The 27,514-nt window shown below is 46.1% G+C and overlaps 1 protein-coding gene across 2 annotated transcripts in view; it reads left to right on the top strand.

The window, feature by feature from the left end:
* Positions 1 to 1,904: 1,904 nt before the first annotated feature.
* Positions 1,905 to 27,514, top strand: part of CRISPLD2 (cysteine rich secretory protein LCCL domain containing 2) — a 30,301-nt gene continuing 4,691 nt past the window's right edge. Inside the window, exons 1-15 of one of the 2 annotated variants that reach the window (XM_013195057.3) lie at positions 1,905 to 2,214; positions 4,012 to 4,124; positions 6,266 to 6,592; positions 12,133 to 12,251; positions 13,957 to 14,089; positions 14,196 to 14,311; positions 15,935 to 16,035; positions 17,458 to 17,616; positions 18,335 to 18,395; positions 18,998 to 19,064; positions 20,053 to 20,183; positions 20,329 to 20,372; positions 20,809 to 20,881; positions 21,583 to 21,658; positions 26,718 to 26,851. In XM_013195057.3, coding sequence (XP_013050511.1) covers positions 6,350 to 6,592; positions 12,133 to 12,251; positions 13,957 to 14,089; positions 14,196 to 14,311; positions 15,935 to 16,035; positions 17,458 to 17,616; positions 18,335 to 18,395; positions 18,998 to 19,064; positions 20,053 to 20,183; positions 20,329 to 20,372; positions 20,809 to 20,881; positions 21,583 to 21,658; positions 26,718 to 26,851 — 1,457 coding nt within the window. In that variant the 5' untranslated portion in view covers positions 1,905 to 2,214; positions 4,012 to 4,124; positions 6,266 to 6,349. The remainder of the gene's footprint in view (positions 2,215 to 4,011; positions 4,125 to 6,265; positions 6,593 to 12,132; positions 12,252 to 13,956; positions 14,090 to 14,195; positions 14,312 to 15,934; positions 16,036 to 17,457; positions 17,617 to 18,334; positions 18,396 to 18,997; positions 19,065 to 20,052; positions 20,184 to 20,328; positions 20,373 to 20,808; positions 20,882 to 21,582; positions 21,659 to 26,717; positions 26,852 to 27,514) is intronic. The other variant, XM_013195056.3, reaches the window with a different exon arrangement.

The raw sequence follows: 27,514 nt of genomic DNA, 5'->3' as shown, positions 1-27,514 counted from the left end.
TTCTGGTAAGTGGAGTGAAAATCACCTTTGGGGACCCATGAGTCAGTGCTGCAGAGCTGCCCTCGGGACAACCTTCGTCTTGGAGGAGCGAGAGAAAAATGGGAAGGATGCAGTGATTTCAAGGTAAAGCAGCGCAGAGCCTCATTCAGCCCAGCTTTGTGCTGTCTTTGAATTGCCCACGTTTGTGGCAGCATCTCTGCCTTTATGGAAGCGAGCTGCCCGAATTGCACCGAATTGCTCTAGGCAAGGTAGAAGTGCCTGTTACAAATGAAGCAGCATATATTGTCGGTTCACACACGTGGTTTGCATTGAAGTAAATACAAACTCTGTAAATACATCTGTGACCAGAAAGGGGATGGTACCAGTGCCAGTGGAACTGGGACTGAGTGGGTGGACTGGGACTGACTGGGTGGGCTGCATCCACTGTGTCCCAGCTGCAAAGCAGACCAGAAATGGTGCTGAACATCCCCCAGGTGATGAGAATCTGCTACATCTGCAAAAGTTATCTCAGGAAAAAGGTGCAAGACATTAAATTAGCAGAGATATCACGGGCCTGACTTCAGAGGGTTCATTGCCTTCACCCTCTGGAGTTGTTCTGTGAGCTGTCAATATTTCTGTTTTGCTTGCGAATGTCTGATAAACTTTGTCCTGCTTTTTGAGCACTGCTGGAGTTGAAACAAGCCACTTAGTGGCAGAATATCTTTCAAGCGTCCTTCTTGTAAACAGTAAATAAAGTAGTTTGCTGTTTGGCTTCAAGAAATAAATATTTACTGTTTAGAAGAATGGAAGGACTTTTCTTCCCAAGAACCTCGAAGAGAGGACAGGATGGGATATTAGGAAAAACTAAACCTATTTTACTTGGGTGTGCTAAATCCGGGAGATGGGGGAAGCACTGGTTATTGGGTTTGCTGTGTTTTTGGGGGTTAAATTGTGACCTTCCCAGGATCAGCCACCACCAGGTAGGAATTGCCCCCGTGCTGGCCCGTTGCTGGTACCCCCTGATACGCAGCCCCACGGGGATGCTGGTGCCCGTGGGCAGTGATGCCCGGACATGCTCTACCCGCAGCAGCATCCTGCTGCTGCAGCAGAGGTGCTGTAAGACACTCATGTAGTTACTCATGGTATTGCTTTGTGTTTTCCTGTTTGTTTAATTAGAAAAAAAAAAAAAAAAAAGGATCCTTCAGCTTGTCTTTTGCTCAATCATTTCCTTTCGCAGTGAATCAAACCGTGTTTCAACAGTGCATGTGGGATTGCAACCGCAGGCAAGGATCTTGCTGCGAAAGCTGGGCTGGGGCTCTTTGGGTGCCGGCCATCCTGCAGGAGAGGTGAGCCTTGCCCGGATGCTTCGCTCCCTTTTTATTTTCCTCGTTCTCTGGGAGTGCCAGCAGCAGCGTGTGTGTGCAGGGAACGTCGGTGCCGGGTGAGCTCTGGGAACCGCAGAGGGAAATAAATCTCCCTTTTCCCACCAAACGCCCAGCTGTGGGACAGAGGGGTGCTGCTGCCAGCTCGGGGACCCCGCTCCTGGCACGGGACATCCCTGAGGCCACCCGTGGGCTTTTCCCACGGAGAGCTGGGAAAGGCTGATCCGGGAGACAGCTGGCCCTTGTCCCGTGCAGAAAACCATTTTTTTTGGTTTTCTGCCCTAAAACTCATCGTCGGTCCTCACCCAGCCATCGCGGTCTCCCCATCGCAGCAGGGAGGATGCGCCCACAGCTCAGCCTGAAAGCTGCCTGAGGGGAGAGCAAAGAAAACCCTTTTTATATCCCGGTCTGCTCGCACTCCTTCTCCGTCTCCTCCTCCTCCTTCACTCCCCCTCCCCGCGTGTTGTGTTACAGCCTTTGGGAGGATGGTCCTAATTTTCCTAGCCCCAATGATTCTTCAAACCGCTGAGAGATCTGAAGCGACACCCCTCAGCTCCTTGCTCCTGCCTCCTTTTCGTACCATTTTTTTTTTTTTTTTTTACCAGGCCGATTGCCAAACAGGATGATCCAGAGTTGTCCTCTTTGCCTGGAGAGCATAAATACCACTGGGGAGCTCTGCGAGACCGCAGTTGGTACTAGCTGCTGAGCTGAGACCTTGCACTCCCTGCACCTCCTCGGGCTTATTTCATCCTTTTCCCCCTCCTCATTTAAATAGTTCAGATCTATAATTTATTTTCCACAAGCAGGCTTGGAGGAGCTACAACTTCGTGGGGACTTGGAAGTGCTCGGCAAGGTGAGTGAAAGCTTTGGTCCCGGCTTCTGAGATGTGGTTTGGGTGTGTGTGTATGGGAGAAATGGCTCTGTCAAGTAGGCACAATTTTCATAACTTCTCCAAATTGCTCCCTGCGTGGTACAAAACAGCACAATGCCCTCTGAGCTGCACTTAGGTGCGCTTTGCAAGGTAACGCAAGGTTAATATGCATTAATCTCGAATGAATGGGAAGAGGTTGCAAGTAGAGGAACAGATAGATAATAGATAATTTTTATTTGAAATAATATTTAAAAAAAAATATCTAAGGGATGCTGTAGCAGCCTCTATGAGTTGGCAACCCACAGGCATATCTAGTCTGCTCCAGGAAGCCAGTGTTTGTGCAACTCTGCTCCAAAGTCCTGTCTAGAAGGAATTCCACGGTGTTGTCACATGTTGTGTCTGTTACCAGTGGGTTTTCCGTGTGGTTTTGCATAGAAACTCACCCACTTGAGTTCTGTGGAAAGGATTGTAATGACAGATCCAGATGTTTTTGCCCGTGGCCTTGAAGATGCGGGATTTGTGGTGTACTCTGTGCAGACTGTGTTATGTCCTGAGTCAAGGAACTTGTCATCCTACTTTTCTTCTGAAGCCAGGGCAATATTTTAAGGCATGAAAGGCGTGGATGACCTGGGATGCAATGCATGGAGCACACTGTGGCTTTGTCGCTGGACTGCTTTGCACAGGTTAAAAGCCGATCCCAGGCGAACTCCCTGCTGCTTTGCTGTTTTAGATGCTCTGCTGGCATCCCGTGCCAACTCCTGCATTTCCCTGCAGCACCAGCTTGCCCCAAGTATAATTCCACAGGTGTCGGGGTGTTTTGGCTGCAGACGTTACCCGTAATGAGGAGTAGAGACCCACTTGTGCACTTCCCCAGGGAGGCAGCTAAAGATCAACAGCTGTGCGGTGCTAAGGGAAGCGAGGACGTAAGGAAATACAGGAGGCAGCGCCGCATGCCAGCCTCCGAACGCTGCCAGCCCTTCTGCTTTCTGTGACATGCAGGCACCGTCCCCGAGCTGGGGAAATAGCTTTCTAAAAATAATCTTTTCCAAAGTCCGGCGCTGCTTTTTAACTTCCTCAGACCCCAGAAGAAGGCCTCCCCTTTGTCCCCAGCTCGGCCGTGCCTTGCAGCGTATTTGGGAGTCGCTTTCTGCCGACTCACTGGTTTCTGATTGCTCCCAGATGTTTACCTGGCACCAGCATCAGGGGCCTGATGCGTTTAAAGGGAGGCTGCGCTGATGCTTCTCTCGAACCTTTGAAAACAACAACAGAGACTTGCTCAGCTGACTGTCAGCTGATAATTCTCCTTGAATAATGTCAAATCCCAACTCAAATATGCTTTCAATCTGCCCTAACGAGGAGTTTCGAGTGCAGCCCCTGAGGCTGTGCCTCAGCTCTGCAGGGCACTTGAGCTGGCTGAGCTCTAACACATGGCCCAGTGTTTTGTTGCACCTGGCCGTGAGGATATTAGGGGAGGCAAGCAGATGGACATCTGAAATCAATGAGAGCTTTCTGAAATGTGAGCATCTATCTGCTGCTTCCAATTAATCTCTGGGAGGGGAGCTCTTCGCTCCCTGTCCCGCTCCCATCACGTCACCCTGCCTTTGGATGCTCGCTGCTGACTGCTCCCCACCTGGACCCGAAGCAGGAGAGGGGGCTTGAACACCCAAAGTGAAAGATGCACTAAAATTACCTAATTTTAGAGAGGTGCAAAACACCCTTGAGCTCGCAAGTGAGATAGAGGGAGGACCATCCCGGGGAATAATGCACCATCTGTTGCAGGGCTCCAGCTGGCGGTCGAAACCAGACGCGTTGGCTTGGTCGCGGAGCCGTGAGTGGGGCAGATCCTCTGGGCTTTCCGGATGGCCCAGCTGATTTTTCAGGCTGCACTTTCTGTAAGTTCAGTGTTTGCCTTCGATGGGTGGTGGATACGGGCTCCTATTTAGCGGAGGGCACCCGGCCAAATGAAGGGGTACAACTGCAGCCTATGTTGGCTGTCTGTTTCTGCCCGCTCTACCTACAGGGCAGGCTGCAGTTAAAATTGCTCACGCTAAATGGCCGCATTGTGAAGGGCTGTGGCAGCGCATCTATTTTTAAACTCTTAGGGAAGTGCCTCAAAGTAGGAATTGTTGCCTGAATTTGGGTCAGACAGTCTACAAAAGCAGCGGCTCGTTTTGCCTCCCCTGCCTCTCTTTAGCCGGGTTAGAAAGTTGGGCTCCTGCTCCGGAGGAGGTAAATGCCAGCAAACAGGGCTGGGAAGAGGATGAGGTTACAGCAGTGTTTGTCCCCAGGCCACCAAGAGCCCTGTCTTTCAGGTGTGCCTGGGGCTGGGGACAAGGCACGTGTGTTCAGCTTGCTCTGCAGAACAGGGAATAATGAGAAGCCGTTACCTAAACTTAACAAATTATATCCCCGCATTGTTCTACGAGGCAAAAGCTTAATGCTCTGCCTGGAGGGAGACAGGCAGCAGCTGGTTTTCATTCTGCCTTATTACAGTAAGGAGTCCCAAACAGGGACTTTTGCTTTTTTTTTTTGTGTAGACACCCTACACTTTTTCCGGGTTTCCTGGTGGGAGTTTTGGGGGCTCCCCGCCTCTGCAAAGCACTTTCGTGCTTGCTGCTCTCCTCCGCAGATGCCGTTGGTTCTGGGGAACGGGGGATTTGGGAATTTATATTTGAGAAGCTTTTCCAGCTGGGAGCTGGAAGGCTCTTCCCTGCCTTGGCCAGCTTCCGACTCATCCTGTCTCGCTGTGTCCAACCCCCGTGTCGCGGGGCTGAAGTTTCTCGAATAGCTCCTGGTGATCTGGGGCTTGTTTCCCGTGTAGGTGTGCTTTCAGCATCTTTTTTTTAAACAGCGTTGTCAAAACTAAATCCTAACCTTGTGTTAATGGCAGAGATGGGGAAGCTTTATTCCAAACTATAGCCTTAAGGAGAGAGATTTTGTGCTTGCACTGTCTGCATAGATGTTTATTGCCTCTTATGGGTTGACTCTGTTCTGGTGGCTCTCGGATCCCGCCTAAAGAGGACTAGATGCTGCAGAGCCCTGCAGCAGCCCATATTCCCTTCCCTGAACAGCTCACGATCCAAATAAAGCCAGCCGAGACGCACAAGGCTCGTTGGACCGAGAAGTCAGGGAGGGGGGGAGAGGAAGGGAGGAATTGCTAGGAAATAGCAGGTGGAGTGGGAGCACCACAGAGCAAGCGCCTCGCAGGGAGGGGACGGGGATTAAGTGCAGCCGTGCAAATGACCAAAAGGACGTCGTCTCTGAGCGGGTCAGCCCTTGGAGCTGGTGCCCAGCAAGCGTGCCTGGGAACAGCTAATCTTCAGGCCGGGGGAGGCCGGGTGCTCCGGCTCCTCTCCTCGCCTGCCATAATTCATCTGCCTGGCCGCGCTCCCGCCCGCCGTAAGGCGGTGGGGCAGCGTCAGTGAGAACACCCCAGTGCGTCATTCGCCAGCAGGAATTTTGATTGTTCGACGTTACGATGACATTTCGTATAAACAGCTGCCTTCACCGAGTCTGGCAGCTGCTCGGCTGGATGTCTATTGGCAGAGCGGGACCTCCGAAATAGCTCCCGCTCATGCCTGACCTCGGCGATCTGGCTTGCTGGGAATTTTACTTTCCCTTTTATTCACATCCGTTCTCCGCTTTAACAACCCTTTGGGGGAAAGTAGCTTCAAATGGCTCCCTTTCCCATTTTTAAGGGACACAGGTGGGATTATATGGAGCTGCTGGGCATTGCTGGGTGACACCTGCACCCCTGGCACCCTTGGTGCAGAAGGCACCATCACCATGCCCAGCTAATTCTCACTCCCAGCCCAGTGCCAGTGGAGCTCCCTGGTGTAATAAGCTGAGTTCCCATCATCAAAGGTTGGTGTTCGGGTCTTCCCATCCTTGCAGAGAACAATAACAGTTTAGGCTCTACGTAGTGTTCTTTTTCAAGCAAAAACCTGTGTTTTGTGGCTTCCTTGGTGGGGATCGTACTTGCCAAGAGCTTCTCTGGCACTGTTCTTACTGCCTATTTCTCTCCCAAATCCAGACCTGTGCTGAGCCGTAGGAGTCCCTGAAAGGAAACCCGACTGTTGTCTTCATCTCTGCTTCTGCCAGCTATAGAGGAGGAGCCATGAATCCCGCCCTGCCCTGGATCCTGCCTCTTGGATGTGTACTGCTCCTGGCCACCACAGCCCAATGCTTCGTCTTGACCAACTCGAGTCACCTGGAGAGAATCTTGAGTAAATATCAGGATGGGGAAGCTCACTCCAGATCCAAGAGAGCCATTTTATTTTCGGACAGACAGGAGATATTGATGCTCCACAATAAATTAAGAGGTCAAGTGTATCCATCGGCCTCTAATATGGAATATATGGTGAGTACAGCTTCTGATACCTAGCTTAATTTTTACTTTAAAAAAAAAAAAATCCTTATGGTGCAAGAGGTGCAGCAAATTTCCTCCAAAGTAAGTTTTTCTCAAGAGGTTTCCTGGAGCAGTTTAATACCAGAGTGAACGATGCTTCAGATCGTTGGACTGTTTTGGTTGGAAAGGGCCACTAACGGGTCATCTAGTCCATCCGCTGCATAGCTTCAGGACTGGTTCCATTATTCATAAACGAGCGTCTGGCCCAGCCCTGGACACATCTCCAGTGATGGCAATTCCACAGCCTGCCTCAGCAGGTTCTTCCATTACTTTAATGTCATAAAAGCATCAAATTTTCCCTAGTGTTTAACCCATGTTTTCCCTGTCACAGCTTTCATACCCTTCTGGTAGTGTTTTGGGATGACACAGTCTGCTCAGAGAAACCTCTGATGGTTGCCATCAGCTACCACCCAGCGCAGCAGATAGCACCTGCCCTTTCATTATATGCTGATCACCAGAGATTATGGGTGTGATGTCCGTGACACTGCTGGGAATCTGCTCAGCTCCTTAGACGAGCCGGGCTCAAGGAATGTGGCTCTATCTGCAGAGAATTTCAGTCCCTGGAAATTGCTGGAAAGGCTCTGGGGAGTTCAGAGGTGGATGGGTCAGTGCTATTGGCTTTCTGCAGCTCAGGAAACCAAAATAAAAGTTTGGTCAATGTATTCCCCCACTTCAGAGGGAGAACTTAAAAGTATTGGTATGAAATATGCCTTTACCATCAACAATTCAGATGAATAGTTTTTCTTCACCTGATGCCAGAGACCCTACTTGGAGCTATTTTTGACAAGCCTTCAAAATATTGTGGGGCCAGAAAATGATGTAGGCAAATAATTTTTTTGTGCCTTTTCCCGGTGTGCAAATATAGTTATGACAGAAACTAGTCTGACTTCAACTGTGTGCTCTTGCTGACAGATTCGATGACTGATGATTTGTTAAGACCACGTTTAAAAGGGTAGGAGGAATAGTACACTGAATGTAATACAAAATTTTTTGCCAGATGTGCTGAAATGAATACTGCAAATGGAAAATTCTGCCTTTTGTGATTGCAGGGGAAAGGGAAAGGGAAGGGAAGAGCAGAGGACAGTAAGGAAGGACAATTGTCCTTCAGTTGCATCCTCCTAGCAGTCACACTGCTGGTGTTGCATCCCACTTCTGTCAGAAAGCACATGCCTCTCTAAGAACCGGTGCTTTGTATCTCTCTTTCTCAGCAGGCTCTCATTCTCCTGCAGGCAGCCTGTAGGATGCTGCCAGGGAAGAGATGATTTGATTAATTTCCAGAGAGTAAACACAAAGCATGAGAAAGCCAAATGTGTTTTGGTTGGCTCTGAGGATCTGAGAGGGCTGCAGTTGCGGACTGTCCACTGGCCGACTGCTATTTACGCTTGCAGCGTGGTTGCGCTTTTATGTTTGTCTTTGCTCAGTGTGCTTTTCTAGTGGTTTTATGGGCGATTGAGGGCAAATGAAAGGGCCTTATATGCTGCGAAGAAAGAAGCTGAGTATAAGATGGTGCTACTTGGAAAGGCTATAATCAGCCTTTCATGTACTCGTGTTTACCCAATATTACTTGGAAATGCAGTGTGTATTCTGAACGTGAATTTCACTTTAATCCTTTGTTCTGCATAGGACATTTCTCATTTGGACTTGCTTAAGAGGATGGTCTGTCTTCAGTACTGTACATAAACTTTTCTCTTTTCCTTTGGTGCCAGTGGGGAACGTCACAGGCGACGTGTGGCACTAATTTGCGGATAAGGAGGTAGAACATGTGTTCTTGGCCACCAGCCTCCAAACCCTGCCTTGTGAATGTCCTCTCTCCCAGCTCCATATCTGATGTACATAAGTGATCTAGAGCGGCAAAGGTAGCTAATATATACCAGGAAAAAGAGGCATTTATCTACTACAGCATGAACTTTAGTCAGTAAAGGCTATTAATAAGAAAGCAATAGCACAGTGAGTACCATGACTTATCTGGAGATCAAAAGAATTGCTGCATATGCATATAGGATAAAGGTAAAATGGAGTGAAGAAGTGAAGAAAGAAACGGTTTTGCCGGTGGGTTTGTGTAATTAATTGAAAGCTAGCACATATATTGGCTATTAATGGAAAATGAATTACAGACTCTGACACAGACCAGGCATGAGCAGTGTTTATCTTCCTGATGAAGTTGCTCAGATACAGAATCACCTTAACCCTATAGCAGCTTTATGACCAACTCTTTCATTGTGCATTTAGAGTATATAACAGCAGTCATGGCAGTGGGCAGGAGTCAAGACCAAAACAAACTCCTTGTTAATGAGCCCAGAGTAAAAAGAACGTAACTGTTCCTAAGGCATCTTGACCTTTCAAGATGGCTTAGTCAGATGGCTTTCAGCAGTGACGAAAGGCAGAAATCCTTCCTCTTGCGGAGGCTCAAAGACAGATGGATAAAACAAAAGTGTTCTTAGTAAGGACTGCGGGAAGGAAAATAGTTTGTTTTCATGTATAAGGTATCCATCCTTCCTCTGAACTGTAGGGTGGTGACTTTTCTTGTTGGGATGGGATAGTGTTTCTGTGTGGATTAGCAAAGCACTTCCAAGCTTCTGCCAGCTCTTGTCAGTCCTGGACTCTTATGCCACTTGCAAGAGTAAACTGCCAGCGCTGCAAGAAGTCTAAGCTGGGGAGAAAAATGAGAGAGGTGAATTAAGATGGCATACTGTGTGTAGTGTGGGGTTTACAAGCTAGTTAGGCTGAGTATGTAACTCCTTGTGGGATATATTCTTATTAAAGCTGAACCTACAATTTGCATTGTAAGATATGTATGCGATGTGTATATTTTTTCATGTATGGTGTACTGTTGAAAGGCCACTCCAGATTTGCAGGAATAAAAAAAGACGGTCCATGTACTAAATTACTTGGAATCCTATATACCCAAAGGCTTTAAAAAAAACAAAAACAAACAAACAAAAAAAAACCAACCAGAATGCTTGAGAATTCCCTCCTATGGGCTAGATGGGTGTTTTCAAAGCAAGGTAGCTGCCTGTAATTACAGCGGTCTGATAACAGAAAAAATCAATGTGAAGGGGGGAAATCTGAATACAAACTTAGCCTGGTGCTTGGAATGCTTTCAAGCCATGTGCTTGTCATCCTCCAAACAGTGAGAAGCAGCTTTGCCAGATCGTTAGAGTGGATTTAAGAAACTGAGCATGGGCATACAATGCCCCTCTGGCTTCAGTAGTCTTCCTAGGTGCTGCTTTGAATATTGGCATAAAGAATTCTTGCAAGCATAGCTGGGAAAGTCTGAAATCTGTTTTTTTTTTTTTTTTTTTTGATATGTTTATTGCTCTGAAATTATTCCAGGCTCCCGACCGCATTCATGTCTGAGGAGAAATAGGCAAATAACTGCTCTAATTTAAATGGGACGGCTTTGTAATCCGACGCCTGCAGAAATGAGCTTCTCTACTCATCAAGCACAAAGCCATGCAAAGATGTAGCTCATTCCCAATTGCCTGTTGAGTGTCTTTTGTCCGAGTTCATTTATTTTATCCATAGGCATCAAAGGAAGATGTAACACACATGTTCACATCAATTTCCATTTAATGACCTATTGCTCATAACGTCTCTGCATTAAATTAGGAGATTTGGAACGCCTCTGCCTTTCGGGCTGCAAGGAATAATGCTCTGCTAGAAAGTCAGAAGTACGAGCAGTGCACGGCGTCTTGGGAGAGTTTTTGTGGCTTATGTGTTGGATGGGAAGGCGGGCTGTGGCTGGTCACTGCCTGGTGCAGAAAGTGGGAGACCACAAAAAGCTGTGTGTCTAGGCACGATCGCAACAGTCTGCTCCAAACAGAGGTTTGGAAACGTGTACGTGGTGGGTCAGATACCGCGCACCTTCGAGGTGTTGGAGGGCTGAGGTGGAAAATGAGGTGGAAAATGGTTTAATTCCCTCTGTCAGAGCTGAATCCACAAGGGGGTTTGCAGAGTGACGTGAACTTGCTCGGCCACTGCTCAGTTCAAAGCCAAGCTGGAGAGCTCAGAGCACCTCTGGGATGTTGCTGGATGTGCTGTGTAATGATAAGCTGTTCTCAGAGCTCTGGGCTCTAAACTCGGTTCAGTCAGTTCACTTTTCCCTTACAAAGACAGTGTAGACGCACCAAGTTCTGGGACACACGGTGTTTTCCTGCCCTTTTAACCAGGGACATGCAGTCCCTCCCCATCCCAGCAGTAACTGCCCAAGACTGTGTTCAGATGCTTGTTCAGCATGAGCAATTGTCGGTTTTCAAATGTCTGGGAGCCTAAATACCTCCCAGGTGGGCTCTGACAGGTCCTTTGGTGTGTTTGAGATGAGAAGTCGCTTTTCTTATGGAGAAGTTAGGACTAAGGAAGATCAGCTGGTTATGATGTCCAAAGACATCTCTCTCTGGAATGTGAATGGGCTGGAAACACGTTGCAAAGCCTCTCTTCTCTTTGGTTTTATTTGAAGAGATGTGCAATAATATTTTCATCCCATTGAATTCTGCTTAGGACTGTTCTGAACAGACCAGCTATCACACAATGAATTCAGGGCATTATCTACTGGATCCAGCAAGTCTGGCCTTTAAAACAAATACACTCCTGGGCAGCGAAGCCAATGAAGGCTGTTTTCCTATTTGCCATTGTATCGTATTTGAGCTCTCTTTTGGCTTGTAACTGAGTGATATTCGGTGAGGTCTGATGTCTTTCCCTCAATGGCAGTGCTAATTTGTCACTTCTAACCTGATGCCTGTTTTAACAAGAGTGTTATTGGCTTAACAGCTCTGGGACTTGGCCACCTCTGGGAGTTCGACTGCATCCGTTGGTGGACACAGCAGTTATTCAGGAAGGAGAAGGGGAGGAAGGAGTAAGAGCCTCAGACCCACACTGGCACAGCAGCTACATAATCATCCCTTGCTTGGGGGACTGGTTCAAAAAACTTCAGCTGTGCTCATAGCGGAGGGCAGGTGTACATCCACAGCTGAAGTCCCAGCTGGTGGGAAAGCTAGGAAAAGTCAAAATATTAAGGACAATGTATGGAAAATCATATGTTGGGCACTTACTGCATATTACGTCTTGCAGATCTCAAATATAGGTGTCATGAAAAAGCACTGGGATCTCAGATTTTTTTTTTTTTTTTTTTGACTGGATTAGAAAAACACCTGTCAAGAATGTCTTACTGTATTTTAGGGTGGAGAGTCCAGGTGGGCTCTTGAGGTCTTGCCAGGTCTGTTTTCTCTTGACCTATCCAGACCTTCTCTTAAGAAGCATGGCATCAAGGACAAAAAGTGCCTTGCATTTCCATGGCAGGGGGACATCCTGAGGAGCTTGCTGTTAGGTCGCAGCACGTCATTAAAATGTACCAACCTCAGAAGGACAGGCCAGACCCCAGGAGTGATCTGTAATGTAGTCTCTTTCTCTCCTAATTGCTGTTGATTGGCTCTCTTGATCTAACAAACTTAAGAGGAGAAACTGACCTGTTCTTTTTCTTTCCCCACCTGCTGCAGACCTGGGATGAAGAGCTGGAAAGATCAGCCCACTCTTGGGCTCAGAAGTGTGTGTGGGATCATGGGCCGAGTGACCTCATCCGGTCAATTGGACAGAACCTGGCGGTTCACTGGGGCAGGTAAGAGCTGGGAAGCTCCTCACTAATTGCTAAGAGCAATTTATGGGCCCTCCCAGCCAGTGTGAAAGGTCTGCCTTGCTACTGATGTAATTCTTTTGGTTTTCTCTTACTGTATTTCCCATAAATATTTACTCAGCTCCTAATTTCTCTTTACTGAAACAGCTCTGCAGTTTTTCTTTTCATCTTCCTGTGGAAGATTTTTAACTGAGAGTTGTTAATCCAGCTAGGAGAGATGAAGTTAATGCTTCCAAATGGATTTGCCTCTCCATCTGGTGGTGAAATTCGTTTATTGTTATGCCCCTGTAATCAACTGTGTTGTAGGCTAACACTGCTTTATAAAGCAAATATTTTGTATGTGCTCAGCTACCTTAATGGGTCAAAATGCTGTTATGCTTGTACATCAGGTAGAACTTGGTTGAAAGCAATGGAAATTTGCTTGTGTGAAATTGGCCTGATATAGAAATTGGGCCCGTTTTTGTTGGCAGAATCAAATGATTGGAAAGTCGAGTGGTTAATCCATTGGAAACAAAGTTAAAAGATCAGGCTGTTCTTGGCGCTCCTACAAGTGCTCAAGATGGCCATGGGTTATTGATGGAGGTAGATCCAATCTTGCTCCCATTGCAATCACTGAGAGGAAAAAGAAATCAGATTTATCTCAGTTTTTTCAGGAACGGGCCATAACTTGATTGCCTCAATTTCCTCTTCTCTGAAATAGGACTCGGAAAGTATTCACTTAATGACATCAGGAGATTAATGTTTTTAAAATACTTCTAATGAATGATTTTTAATGAAGAGTTGGCTGAAAGAACAAACTACACTTGGTAATGATGTCATTTGTATTTCTGGCTGCCTGCTTCATGTGAGCTGTTGAAAGCAATAAAAAGTAGTGGGTTTGAAGCGCTCTTCTGCTTTTGTACAGAGTTCGCAGAGTGCTGTTTGCTCACTGTGTACATAACGTGCAAAATGCAAATGAATTCCTCCAGATAATTTTAACGCCATTCACGTTCCCCCAAACAGCACAAGTAGCTCAGTGCTGCAAGGTTTCGTGCACAGTTTGCACAAAGTACGTGCAGCGTGTGCCTGGGGAATTGCTGCAATGACAGCAGGGTAGGCGTGCAGTGCTCCAAGTGCTCTGCACTAACCCTTGGTGTGATGTGAGTGTGAAAAGCTCACTCGCTTTCAAAGGTCTTACAGTAGGATCTCCTAATGGACTTCCAGATTTAGCAAATTGCCTGGTGGTAAAATAGGTACACGATGGCTTTTGGTTTAAGTTGGTTGGCAAACCTTAACTTCTGTTTACTTTCAAAATACAACTTTCTGCCAAACTAGAAGTTTTTTGTAGTTGGGTGGAAAAGCCAGGAGGACATTTCAGGTCAGCAACATTTGAAGAACATGTCAAACCTATAAATAATACAGAAAGTCAGACTGGGATGTGAATTTTGGGGAAGAAATCACCTTTAACATTTTCAGTGAGATTTTTTTTTCCCCTGATTTTCAGGTCACGATACTGTTGTTTTTGTTTTTTAAGCAACGCCTTCTCAATGAGTGGAACTTGCCTTGATAAATTTTTATATAAAATCAGCAATCGTGATTAAAAAAAAAAATCTGACTTTGCAATGCAATATGCTGGGAGGCTACAGATGCTGTTTGAAAACTTGTAACAGAGGTCGGTGATCTAAGCTGTGCCTGGCTTTTGCTCCTTCAGGTATCGCTCTCCAGCTTTCCATGTCCAGTCTTGGTACGACGAAGTCAAGGACTACACGTACCCATATCCTCACGAGTGCAACCCGTGGTGCCCAGATAAATGCACTGGCTCCATGTGCACGCATTACACCCAGGTAAGAGATGGATTTGTATTTATCCTCTCTGCAGCCCCTCCATGTCCCATTGTCACTGCAACGTGCCCACAGCTTGCTTGTTTTCAATGCATGCCTTGCCTTGCAGATAGTCTGGGCCACAACAAACAGGATCGGCTGTGCCGTGAACGTCTGCAAGAGGATGAACGTCTGGGGAGAGATCTGGGAGAATGCTGTCTACCTGGTCTGCAACTACTCGCCCAAGTAAGACGGATGGGCTGGGCTCCCTCCAGCTTTCCTAAAACCCTGCGCTGGCAGGTTGCTTAACTAGCCCAGGATCTGGGGAAGAGATTTCAGGCAGTCTAGACTGGTGGTTGTGGCTTTAAATTTTCTCTTTAGACTGCAGCACAGGGCTGGTTCAAGACTTCTGAGCATTGCCTGGAAAACTGAATGAGGGGCTGGGGCCAGGCCGGAGCTTTGATGTTGCTGCCATGGGAAGGAGGAGCAGGAGATGGCAAGGACGGAGCTGGAGAGCGCTGCCAAGCGAGGCTTGCTCTCTCTGCAGCTGGGAGAGGACAGGGCTGGTGATTAACACTGCCGGCCTCCTTTCCAGCAGTAGCCTCTGTACCCCAGCCCTACTGCTGGCACAGGAGAAGTAGGCTTGCTTACGATTAAAACAACAAACGAATGAAATAGGGTAATCTCTACAAGCAAAAGGAATGGCTTGGAGAGCATCTGTTTACACGGCAGAATAGCACCAAGAAACAAAGTGTGTGGGTACAAAGCCGGCAGCCAAATCCAGAGCTTTGCAAGGAGCTTGTAGCACGATCTGGGCAGCAGCATCCTGTGGGTGGGTAGTCTAAGCCCCTCTCCCTGCATTAGCTACTGAGCACATGATGCTCCTGGGAAATTTGGTGGGGTTTAATAACCCGCTCCATGCATAAGATTGTGCCATCCCCCACGGAGTGCCCCTCGCAGGCTGGGCTCCTTTGTGCATCATCCTTTCAGGGCTGCTGGATGGAAAAATACTTTATTTCTGCCGTTTCTGCTTAATCTCTTTTCTCTGGCATCTGTGTGCGTTGTCCTCATCTAGCCTCATAGGTGGAGACAGCTGAAAGAGCAATAACCAAAGGGTTCAGAGCCATGGACTGAACTCCAGCTCCTTGAACTTCCTCAGCCCCTAATACTTGCAATAGAGAGGGACAAAGAGGGATTTTTGTTTCCGGGTAGTTTCTTGAGAAACTGTGGTAACCCACTGATTTACTCCTGTGTACTAAATCACAGTATTTGAAGTAGAGTTTAATATAAAGATGATATTGCACACAAATCATTAAGTAAACCCCTAAAATCAGCATCTTGGAGGTGAAATGAGAAGGAACGTTTTTCTTACAAGGTTTTCCTGGTCTAGCTGGTTAGCCTTTGCTTAGTTACTCTGGACTGGGGCAAAGTTTCTGCAGCTTCAGAGGCAAAATTGCTAGCAGGGCTGGTGAGGAGGAAGCACTAAGTGCTGCTCTGCTTCCCAGATGATCTGGAATTGGGCAGGGGGAGGCATGGATTTCTGCAATTTGCTCTTTGGAAATGGTTCCGGATGGAAAATAGAGCAGCTTTTAAATGGCAAGAGCCGTGCTCCTGCCTGGCCTGTGCAGCTGCATGGAGGGGTTGCAGAAAATGCTGGGAGACTGGTGGCTTTGATGCACAAGAAAGCTGAAGTCAAGTGTGGGATGGAAAGAGAGGAGACAGGCTGTCTTTTCTACATTTTCCTTCACAAGTAGAGCAGAAACACTTGTTTTTCCCACACCCATAGTGCCGGTGGTTGAAAGATTTCGGGCCAGGGCTTGGATGGGTATTTGGGTGTCTGACAGGCATACATTTCTCCTGTCCTTGCAGGGGCAACTGGATCGGCGAAGCCCCGTACAAGAACGGCCGCCCCTGCTCCGAGTGCCCCCCCAGCTATGGAGGAGGCTGCCAGAACAACCTCTGCTACAAAGGTGTGTGGGGTTTGGGGACTGGATGCTTTGCTCCCAGCACCCTCCTGCCTGGGGGAGAAGCTGGAGCCAGCTTTCACCTGGAAACTTTTAATTGGAAGTAGTCACAGCTTTCAATTACCCACCCTTACTATTTAGACATCACAGCGTAACGGTAAATCACCGGCTGTGGCTGACACAGAAAGGCTCTGAGCTGTTTAAAGTTCCCAGCTCGGATTCGGCGTGAAAATGTGAGCGAGCGCTGGGGTGGAGGGAAGTGACTCCGCGTTTGCGTGGGTTTGGCTGGGGACCTGGGGCAGGATTTCAGTGGCTGGCCCTGTCCTCGCGGGGTTTGTTTGGGAAGGGAATGTTCTCCAGCGCTTACTGGAGGCGATGTGGGTGGGCAGAGCTTGGCTGCCCACCCCGCTCCTTCAGGGGCCAGGGACGCAGTGCTTCCCTCCCCGTTTTTTTTTCTTTTTTCTTTTTTTTTTTTTTTTCCCTCCCCACCTTGGTTTTCACGGCTGCCAAACGAACACAGCAATTCGTGTCTCTTGGAGGAGAGGAGGAGCTCTCTTGGAATAGTTTGATGGACAGAAAGTGAAAAATATTTTTATTGCTGCGAAATGTCCAATGAAGCAGTGCTGCTCCCTTACCATGCAGGATTTTCTCGGGCCATGCATCAAGGGCCTTTTTTTTTTTTTTTTTTTCCCTCCCATGTGTTTTCCTTCATGAAGAACTGGGATTTCAGAAACAGGCAAGCTCCCTGGAGGCTTCCCAGAGCAGAAGCTTCTGTTGCTGCATTTATCACTTTTTGCCTGGGGCTGGGAGGAGCCCTTGGGGAGCAGGTGGGAGCCAGAGAGCTCCCTTTCTCCCTGCTGTTTTTCCTCAAAGCCCCTGTAGCTCCACCATCCATCGCCCCCCTCCCTATTGCTGAGGATGAAAGCAGGGTCAGGTTTTGTGGAGGGCCAGCTGAGCAGAATTAATTTTGCTGGCTCCGTTTCCAAAATCCCTCTGCCTGGCTGCACTAGCGGCTTGTTCTGCAGGGGCGGGGGGCACTGTGGGAGCTTTACTGGAGGGCCAGCTGAAGCTGTGCTGATGGGGGGCAGTTTGAAGAGCAGAAAGGTGTTAGCCACCTTCCCAAATGCTGTCTTTTTGCAAGGTGTTCAGCACTCTTGTTCATTAATTAGTCTAGATCATTTCAAACCTTTACTGTGAGATGCTATAAATTCCGCTTCATGCGGAGCTCGCTGGAGAAGCACATCTCCTCTCCTGGTGCTGTACTTGCCCTGGCAATGGTCCTGCGCTGCATTTAACTTCTGTTTTTAAGTTTCCCACTATTTAAAAGCAGATCCTTGTCAAACCAAATTTTCTCCTTCCAAAAAGGAACCTGACTTCCTTGTTGATGTGAACACTCTGTAATTATTTTTAATCCTCCTTTCTAACAAGATTACCGTTACGAGGACACCTTCATCACTGAGACAGATGAGACTAACGAAGTGGAGACTCCACAAATTTCAGAGCAGAAACCCGTGTGGTTCCACCCTCCGGAGAACAAGCCCAGCAAACCTGTCAAGCCCAAGAAAACCTCCCCAGAGACCTATATGAGTAAGGCGGCCTCTTTTTTTTTTTCCTACCAAAAACAGGGAGCAAAGCTTTCAAAAGCCCCTTGTGCCTTCTGCACGTCAGTCTGCAATACTTATCTGTTCTTTCAAGTCTGCCCTTAAAGACATCTTAAGGAAGTACCAATGAACTGAAGGCCCCCAGGTCGGTAGTCGATTTTGGAAATATCGGTTTGGTTTCCCATTTAAAAGTCTCTAAATTCAGCAGTTACCCTCTTTGCATCTTTTCTGGGGATTTTGATTGATTTCCTTTTTATGTCTTGCTTGGGAAGATTTCTGAAGCTGTTTGTGGAGTTGGTAGTACTTCCTCGGTTGTTTTCTAATCACTGTTAATTAAAAGAGAGTTATTCTGAAAACAAGGCGAGGCAAGCAAATGCATCCTTTTCAAGTTTATCTACTAACATCTTGTGAGTCTGTAATTAAACGGAGAATGAGAGCTCTGGCTGCAGACTTCAGGCTGTAAATCAAAGCCTTTGGCTGTCAAATGTTTCTTCCCTGTTAATATTCCCAAAGACACCTGTCTTGGGCGAACAGTTCAAGAGGCAACAGCTCCAGGCTGCTCAGTCTGCAATAAGATTTTATCTTACTGCAGTAAAGACCTCCAGCAAAGATGTACAGCGGCTGCCCATCACTGCAGCCCAAGAGCAGGCTCTTTCGTCTTACAGCATAGCTTTATTTCCACTTTTTTTTTTTTCTTCTTCCAGCACAAGTCATTACCTGTGAGACCAAGATGAGAGACAAATGCAGAGGCTCAACATGCAACAGGTAATGTTTTATTGATACCTCTTGGATCTGTGCAGGAAAAAAAATGGTCTAAAAATTAGCAGGTTCTTGCAAACAAGGTGTAGTCTATACTATATATTTTTGCAACTATCTAGGCAGGTCTCTTTGCAAAAAGCCTTAATTTCTCTCAGTTCAAAGCCTACAGCCAAGCCTACCAGTAAGGTGACTCAGATTTTTTTTTTATGCAGCTATCATGGCCCACAGTTCCAGGTGTCCAGAATCATTTAATAAATCTTGGCAGAGTCACTTTTGAGCCTTTCTTGTGCATTCCACCACCGTCCAAGCCAGACCAATAATTCATGGCTTGTCCCCTCCCAGGCAGTCAAGAACTTCTGGTTAAGGCTTCTGCAAAGAACAGGACAGTTTATCACTTGGAGAAAAAACAAATCCACAGAATCTAAATATTGGTCGGGTTTTTAAGGAGGGTGGAGAAACTGTCTTAAAAAGTAGCTATTTTGCAATCTTGTTTTTAAATTGGAAGAGTTACGTGAAATGAATGGAATGACTATTAAATGAAATAGAGTCAAAGTCTGTTTTTCTTGAATTGTTTTTTCGCCACTCTCAAAGATATATATCTTTACTAGGTATTTGTGCCCAGCTGGCTGCTTGTACAGTAAGGGAAAGATCTTTGGAACATTTTATTATGAGAGTGTAAGTACCTTTCAATAGCTCATAGATGCAATTTGTGGGGAGTTAGTGGTAATAACAGAAATGGGAAATGCCAACAATTCTAGTGTAATTTGGCTTTCCATATTCTCCAGTTGTGGTGCTGTAAACGGGTGCTAATAAAGATTATCTGTATTTTCCTCATCTTAGTGATGAAAAAAGAAGCAGTCTGGAAAGGCAAAAGGACTCCAGACTTGATTTTGTCATAAATGCCCTTAATGCGCAATAAAACCCATGGAAAGTGAGGGATAGGGATCAATAGACAGCTCTTACAAAGCGTTCCTCATTAGTGTGGGCAAATGTCATGCTGAACTGAAACTTCATACTACAAACACTGTAAAAATGTTGTAACTAAATATTTTGGGAAGATTTGTTGGATCTTGAACTAGCACAATAATTTACAAATAAGGCATGGCACTGTTTCCCCATCAAAACTCCTGCTGGAGTGAAGGAAGGTTGAAGATGAAAGGGTACTTGCGTAAAGCATGTTTGCTTCCCCATTCTTGCTCCTTGTGTGTGACTACATCGCCCATGATACGTTTTGCCCTGCAACTTCTGTGATTGCAGACAGCCTCCTCCTCCAAGTGGTTTCAGCAGAAATATTTTGGGTTTTAATATTCTGTTGAGAACTGGAAATATTTCATACTGGTTGTTAATTTCCAAAGCTGCTTTTTATTTTTATCTTTTTTTCCTAAATTATATGTAAGTGTATGGTTATGTTATTAAAAAAAAAAAAGTTTGTCATTCAACCAAGCAGTGCTTAAAATAATTGTAATAATAACAAAAGAGTAAGGTTATGTTGGGAGAGTAAGATTTAACAACTAGATTCCAAAGGGGTGTATTCAGTTTATTTTCCATTTGGCACTTTGGTTGGTGGTTCATTTCTTCATTTCTTTTTTTTTGCACAGTGGTTGGTCAGTGCTGTCCTGTGAATGAGATTTATTTCACATACTGTTTGTTGTGCTCTTCTCAGTCATCAAGCATATGTCGGGCTGCAATTCATTATGGCATCCTGGACAATAAAGGAGGACTGGTGGATATCACGAGGAAGGGGAGGACACCAGCTTTTGTGAAGTCTACCAGGAATGGTGTGGAGTCTTTCAGGTACTACCTCTGTGAAAAAAGTGTTTGTATTTGCTTTAAATATATGCAAATGTTCAGTCATCTTTGTTACTTGTATATAGACATAGTGCTTTAAGTAATTTTAGTATGCTTATTTTTTTAATACGTATTTTTTCTTGTTTTGCAGGAAAAGTAAACCTTCAAATGCATTCATGGTTTCCAAAGTCACAAGTAAGTTTTAAGTTTGTAAAGTTGAGAAGAAACCATTGTTGCTAGAGTTTTATGAGATGCTTGAAAACATCACTCCATGCAGTGCTCTTTTTCATTTTATGAGATCATGTCCAGTGGCTCCGTACCATGGGTCTGGAAACTACATAACTACATGGCTGTAACAAAAATACACTGTTTTGTGGGTCAGCTGCTTTTCTCTTTTGAAAGCTTTGACCTTTTGAAGACCGCCTTGTAGTAAGGCAGCAGGACTTCTGTGGGAGAGCTGCTCAGCCCCTTCCTGGGTGCATGCTGCTGGTAAAGGAGCGAGTGGCTTTCATCCTGGTGCCCTCACCTGGACGTGGGTCTCCCAGGGTTGCTGCATGCCTATGACTTGTATTTTCTGCAGCTGCTCCGTTTTTTGGTCTAGTAATTTCCTTCTCTGTATTTATTTCCACAGCACAGACACTGGATTGCTACACGACAGTAGCTGAGCTGTGCCAGTTCAAGAAACCTGCAACCCATTGCCCAAGGTAACTGCATGCCTCGAGCAAATTTGTGCTCAGCTTAAATCTGCACTGCTCGGGGCAGGGACGGGTGAACAGAGGAGGAGGGATGCTGAGAGCCCCAAATCTGAGAGCTTTTGGGAACAGTGTGCTTCCTCCTGCCACTGTGCTTTTCTCCCAAGTGTGTTTTCAGCATGGGCAGGCACATGGACACTGTGGTGGAAAACATGTTGAGTTTTTGGGTTGTTACAGTAACACAGAAGTCAGGCTACGCAATCCTGTTTCAGTGAGACCATGTCTGGAGTGCTGTTACTCTCCTGCACTTGCTGGTTGTTGTTTTTGTTTGTTTGTTGTTCTTAATGTGGTTTTCCTTTCTACCTTAAAATGCGGAGGAAGTTTGCTCCAGAAAGCTGCCTTGTGCAGGTGTAAGTCATGGTAGAGGACAGGGGCACAAATTCATGCAAATCATAATGTGCAGAGCATTCTGCAAAAATATAAACACTCCCCTCTGAAAAAGTCATAAAAAACTAATTGCTCTTTTACTTGTCTAAACCCCCGTGTTTGCAGTTCGGTAGTAACTACCAAAAGTCATCTGAGGGGAACAAATAATTAGATTCACTGTTGCCACCTGCAGACCAGATGCAGGCACTTGAAATCTCCGAAGAATGCAGCTTGCTTTCCTGTTGAGCCTTGGTATAGAGAATAAATCTGAATAAATTGTTTTCTAGGATTTATTGTCCAGCCCACTGTAAAGACGAGCCGTCATACTGGGCACCGGTGTTTGGCACAAACATCTATGCAGATGTGAGTATGCTCCTTTCCCTGATGACCCTGTGTAACACGATGTCTGTATTGCAGAGCGGGGCTTACTCTGTGATTTAGGAAGGGATTAAAACTCCCCGTGACCGCTGCAGTGTGGGGTTGGGGTAGATGGGGATGAAGGAAGAAGTGGCACCAACAAAGTGCATCAGTGACAATAAGGGGCTGGAATCGATGGGCTTGGGGAGCCCCTCCAGTTTCTGGTGCTGACTTCTTCTGGACTTGGGTGGGTCCCTCAACTGCCCTGTGCCTTAGGGGCGATGGATCCAAGAGAGTGGTAGTGCTTGCTCGCCTTGGTAAAGCACTGCCTTGGTTTGGAGATCTACAGATGAACATCAAAGGGCTTATATTATATACGCTGCATATACAACCACACTATGTTTTTGGCAGAAAGAGCCTGTCTTCTCCCTCCCTTCTCCTCTTTCTGGGAGCTGAACAGTGTTTTTGAGCAGCTGGGACACGGCATGGAGCAGTGGAAAGAAAGCATTTGAGTTGGTTTTATCGGTTTGTTTTTCTAAACTCTGCTCGTGGGGATGAGCAGAGACTTGATGCTAAAACTAGGCAGACAGTCATTTTCTTGAAATCTCTTAATATTAGGCCTCTAAAAACTGGGTTTCAACATTTTTCCATTTATGGGTGCCTCTTTTTTTCCTGTCGGAGATTGTCTTTGGAAATGTCAGCACTCTCAGGCTGGTGTCTAGCCTGTAGGAACATGCTTTGGGGCTGATCGTGGGTCCCAGTGAGGGCCTACATCCCCAGCATGGAGCTTTGCAGACTCTTGAGAAAAACATCCTGGGGGAATCACACAACAGTTTGGGAAAAGCCATTGAGAAAGTGATTTTTAGGTAACTTTTGTATTTTACTTGGGACCATTTTTATTTTATTTTTTAATAGAGACACAAACAAGTTAGCCTAGACAAGCTCGTATGCAAATCCATCGCACAGCTGTTGCCCCATGGTATCTGCCTCTGTGCATGCTCTGACCTGCAGGAAATGGGAAATAGTTTTCCTTTTCTTTTACTGAAGACAAAACTACCTCAGATTACCCCTGAATGGGGTCTGCGATTACAAGGTTTTAGGTGAGGACCAGCATCCTGGGCTGGCATTGCTTCGCTATTTGTACTGATGCAGAAGGATTAGTGTCCTTTAATGAAGGACAAGCTCTATTTCCTACTGTCCCCTCTGGTTATTGTGTTTCATAAACTGGGGTATGGACCGTGATTTGGGAGAGGAAAAAAAAAAAAAAGGAAAACGTTTTTGGCCACCTCTTAGAGGGCTTGGTTAACCTTTTTCTGGGCTACTGTGCTAATGGTGTGCTGCAGGTCTAATAGGAAAAACACTTCGGATTTTAGCAGAATGGGTGGTTGGTAGCAAAACAGATTTAAAAAAAAAAAAAAAAAAAGAATCCAGCAGGGGAAAAGAAGGAGTTTGAGGAGGGTGTGAAACATTTTGCAAAGGAGAAGGCATTGATGCTGATGAGTGCTCAGGCTGGAAAGCTGACCACGTAAACAGGCATGATATGCAGGGAGAATTTGAGCAATGCCTTTTTCCGCTGGTGTTGTGGTTTAACCCGGCTGGCAGCTAAACACCACACAGCCGTTCGCTCACCCTCCCCCCTCCCTCTCTGGGATGGGGGGAGAGAAACGGGAAAGTGAAGCCTGTGAGTTGAGATAAAGACAGTTTATTAAGACAGGAAAATAATAATAACAATAATAATAATAATAGTGATAATGGTAATAGTATTAACAATAATAATGTGTAAGAAAACAAGTGATGCACAATGCAATTGCTCACCACCCACTAACCGATGCCCAGCCTATTCCCGAGCAGCCGGCCCCCCCACCCCGGCCAGCCACCCCTATATATTGTTTAGCATGACGTCAGATGGTATGGAATACCCCTTTGGCCAGTTTGGGTCAGCTGTCCTGGGTCTGTCCCCTCCCAGCTCCTGCTGCACCCCCAGCCTGCTCGCTGGCAGGACAGAGCGAGAAGCCGAAAAGTCCTTGGCCTGGTGTAAACACTGCTCTGCAACAATTAAAACATCAGCATGTTATCAGCGCTCTTCTCATCCTAATCCAAAACATAGCACCCTACCAGCTACTATGAGGGAACATTAACTCTGTCCTAACTGGAACCAGGACAGCTGGGCATGGACTGTGTGAGATGTCCTCTGGGAGGGGATGCTGTGAATTAACCCGAGCCTGCGGCTAGGAAATAATTAAAGCAGAAAATGAGCTGGATGAGACAAGTGCGAATCTTCTGGGAGGGTTGCAAGGCTCCATATCTGGAGTGTAGGGCCTTCAAGGCCCTGGGGGAATTGCGCCCCAACCGTGTCTTCTCCAATAAGTGATCTAAAAGAAAATGAAGTGTTTTGTGCTGTCTCTGATCTGTGCTCCCTCCAGGTGCCCTCTGGCCTCTTAGCACCTTCACCAAAGCATTGATTTGCTAAATGCTCTAACAGCTGAGGAGTCCATAGTCCCAGAAGTGGTGACAAAAACGCTTGGCTAGTCTAGGGAAGTGTGTTTAGAAGAGGTGAGGAATGGGTGGACTGATGTGTCCAAGAAGCTGGGGTACTCGGGAGCAGTGGCAGAATGACGAGGCACAGCAGTCAGAACCACAAAGGGTTCATGGAACAGGGATATAGAGGAGCCTTGAAATCTGGGGTAAAGGAACAAAATGCACTCAAGTATGCCATGGGAAAAGTTCATGCCCAAATCCCAGGTCTATCCACAGAATGGTGTCCTCCCAGGGCTGAAATTAGTGGCGACAAGCAGCCTGCTGGGGAACAGAAAATTTGTTACTCATGTTCCCATGTTGTGGCTTTATGGGTCTGTAGGGATCTCTGGATTATAATCATCAGTAATGTCACTGAAGATGGTGGGAGTGTCCCTGGAATACACAGAGGTACCATCGGTACTGGGACACTCAGAGTTCCTTCTCTGGGGTCAATTACTTTTGACCTCGCATGGTCAACCTCATGGTGAGGTTTCTGAATTGGAAAAATGAGAGGAAAAAAAATGTCTCTGAACACATGACTGTGCTTAGGAGGTAGCTCAGCTTTTGCTGATATGAACAGAGCCAGATCTGGGGGATGCTGGAGCTGTGTGAACACCTAGGGGTCTTTACTGAGGCTGTAGAAAAGCTTTTATGTTCTGCAAGGTGCCGTCACCTGCCTGGCTCTTAGTGTGCAACACCGCAAGGGAAACACTTCCTCATCCCTGCTCAGGAGCCCTATGGAGCTGGGAGAGGAAACGGCTCTCTGCTCTTGAGATAAGGTCCTTTATCCACAACTGTGCTGCAATTAGTTGGAGGAGGACAGATCACTTAACGAAAGAGACCTTTATCATCAGAGTAAACCAGGCTGGGTGGCTCGGCCCTCACGTGATAGGAACTTAATGATTAAACCAGTCACACTAATGAAGAAATTATGGGTGATTAAATTCATAGTCACGGATCATTGCTAATAGCCAACCATAAAAAACTGTTGTCATTTTATTGGGGTATGCCTCAGAGTTCACTTCATCAGGAAATGCTCTCAGAGCATCCCGAGAGGCCTGTGTGATGCTGAGGCAGACGTGAAGGGGCTGCGCCATGGAAAGCCATTGCGTTGTCTGGGCAGCTGCTCTGCTTTGGAGTTCAAGAGGAACGGCCTTGATTCTTGAAATGTCTCATCTTCCAAAAGCTCTGTGAGCAATTCATCAAAGCAAAGCTTGGACTGCGATAGAAGAAGGCAGTAATCCAACGGAGTGATAGGGGGAGGATTTGGGTAAGGCAATAAAAAGCCTTCTGCTCAAAGCTTTCAGTAAGCGGCAGAACAGCAAGTCCTGGAAAAAACAGGAATGTCTTGAAGAACATCGTTTAGGATGTCTCCCAGTGGAAAGTGTTGCAAATTGATTCAGGACAGTTTAATTTTATGAGCCAATTTTAGATTTACAGATTTCCCACTGCATAGTAGGGCAAATTCACAGCGTATCTTCCAAACGGAGCGTTCCCTTGCCCTTATATAGAAGCAAAATACCAAATTGGCTCTCAAAACCCAGGGAGCTGCCAAGAGATAGGCGATCCAAAGTGATAAATATATAGGGGACAAGGCAAACCTGCCATATATGGCTGTGAGAAGGAAACAGCACGATCTGTATTGTACGTACACGATGGGAATGTTTGCCCTTGGCACTGGTTTTGCAGTAGTTTGGGTTTTAGCCATCGGGGAGTTTATGGGGCTGGGATTTTCACCTGCTGCAGTTCCCTGCGCAAAGCTGATTTCTGTTTGTTGTTGTTCCAGCTTGCTGTATGTAAATCCTTTAGAGGGTTGATGGCCAAGTTTATACTATGCTTAAGCTTCCTCTGCTTTTGCTCTGTTTCCTGGATACTTCGAGAGCTTAGTCATCATTTGTCAGTGTTTTGTGTTCCTCTGGCTCTTCTGACTCTGCACATCAAGGAGAACAGGGTAACACTGATGTGTAATGAAGAAGCTTTATTTTTTTTCAGAAGTGTTAATCTCTCTCCTACTCAGTGTAGTCTTACAGGGTAATGGGCTATCCGACTGCCCAAAAGCTACACCACTCTGGGGGTGCAGTCCTCCTGTGTTTTTTGTTGTTGTTGTTGTTGTTTTTTTTCCCTAGACAGGAGCATGTGAACTCTCCCAGATAGCTGATGGCCATTTAGCTTAAATCAGGAAAAGCATCTGCTTTGCAAGCAGCTGGGTGAATAAGCTTTGGCATGGTGGCTGGTCACTAGCAAAGAGTTTGCACCACCACGGTTTCTCTGTTCAGTGGAACAGCTGCTTGTTGTGGCAGCGCTGGGTCTTACAGCCCTTTCACCTCCGCATTTGACACCTGGGCTCATCACATCCCCAGATCTGGTCTATGACTGTCCCCAGTCCGTCCATAAGAACGACAGAATTGTTTCATAGCTCTTTGACTCCACTCTTTTTTTTTTTTATTCTCTGGTTGCTGATTTTTGTTCTTGATTCTGATGGAGATGGTAAATCTCCAGATGTAAAATATAGATCTGTTGTGAGTCAAAAAAATTCAATATTTTTCAGAGCTCCAGTATCTGCAAAAGCGCAGTGCATGCAGGAGTCATTCGAGATGAAGAAGGTGGTTTTGTGGACGTGATGCCTGTAGAAAAGAAGAAAATGTATGTTGGCTCTTTAAAGAATGGAGTCCAGTCTGAGAGGTGGGATATTTTTCTTATACTTTCCTCTTGTTCTTGAATTTAAGTTCAGTTGTGGGTCAAAGTCAGCAGATATCAGCTAGAAAAGTTGGTGAGTTGGAAATACATGACTTAACAGCGTCACCGTGAATTTCAAGATGCAAACAAATAGAGCGTGTTGTCCTGCTCTTACCTTCCACAAGTCAGTAGCCACTTTCAGATCAGTGTGATAGGTATGAAATACCATTAAGATATTTTTTTAAAGAGCTGAATCCTTATTAAAACACTTTGCTGTATACGTATATCATTAAAAATCCACTGTTGTAATTAGTACAGTGATTATTATTGGATAATGTTTCGGAATTAAATTTTAATGAAGAAGAAAATTCTCAAACTTGCTGGTCTGAAAGATAAACATGGGTATTTCTGCAGCTTTCAGTCTGGTTTGAGGTTTAATGAGATTTCCATTGAATTCTGGTGTGTAGGATGTGTTTGTACTCATTAATTAATTTTCTCTACTCCTATTGAAAGACATATGAGCAAATTAACCTCTAGAGAGAAGATCAAATAGTTGTTTAAGATGGGTTTTCCACCCTTGTGCTTTTGCATGGCTTCTTTTGGTCTAACCTTGCTGGTTTCGGTGGACAATTGCAAATCAGTGTTTCCAAAACCCTGCACCTGTACACG

The sequence above is a fragment of the Anser cygnoides genome, chromosome 12 (genome assembly GCF_040182565.1).
Source record: "Anser cygnoides isolate HZ-2024a breed goose chromosome 12, Taihu_goose_T2T_genome, whole genome shotgun sequence".
Classification (NCBI taxonomy): Eukaryota; Metazoa; Chordata; class Aves; order Anseriformes; family Anatidae; genus Anser; species Anser cygnoides.
Note: the sequence above shows the minus strand (reverse complement) of the source record. Positions and strands in the feature narration are given on the sequence as shown.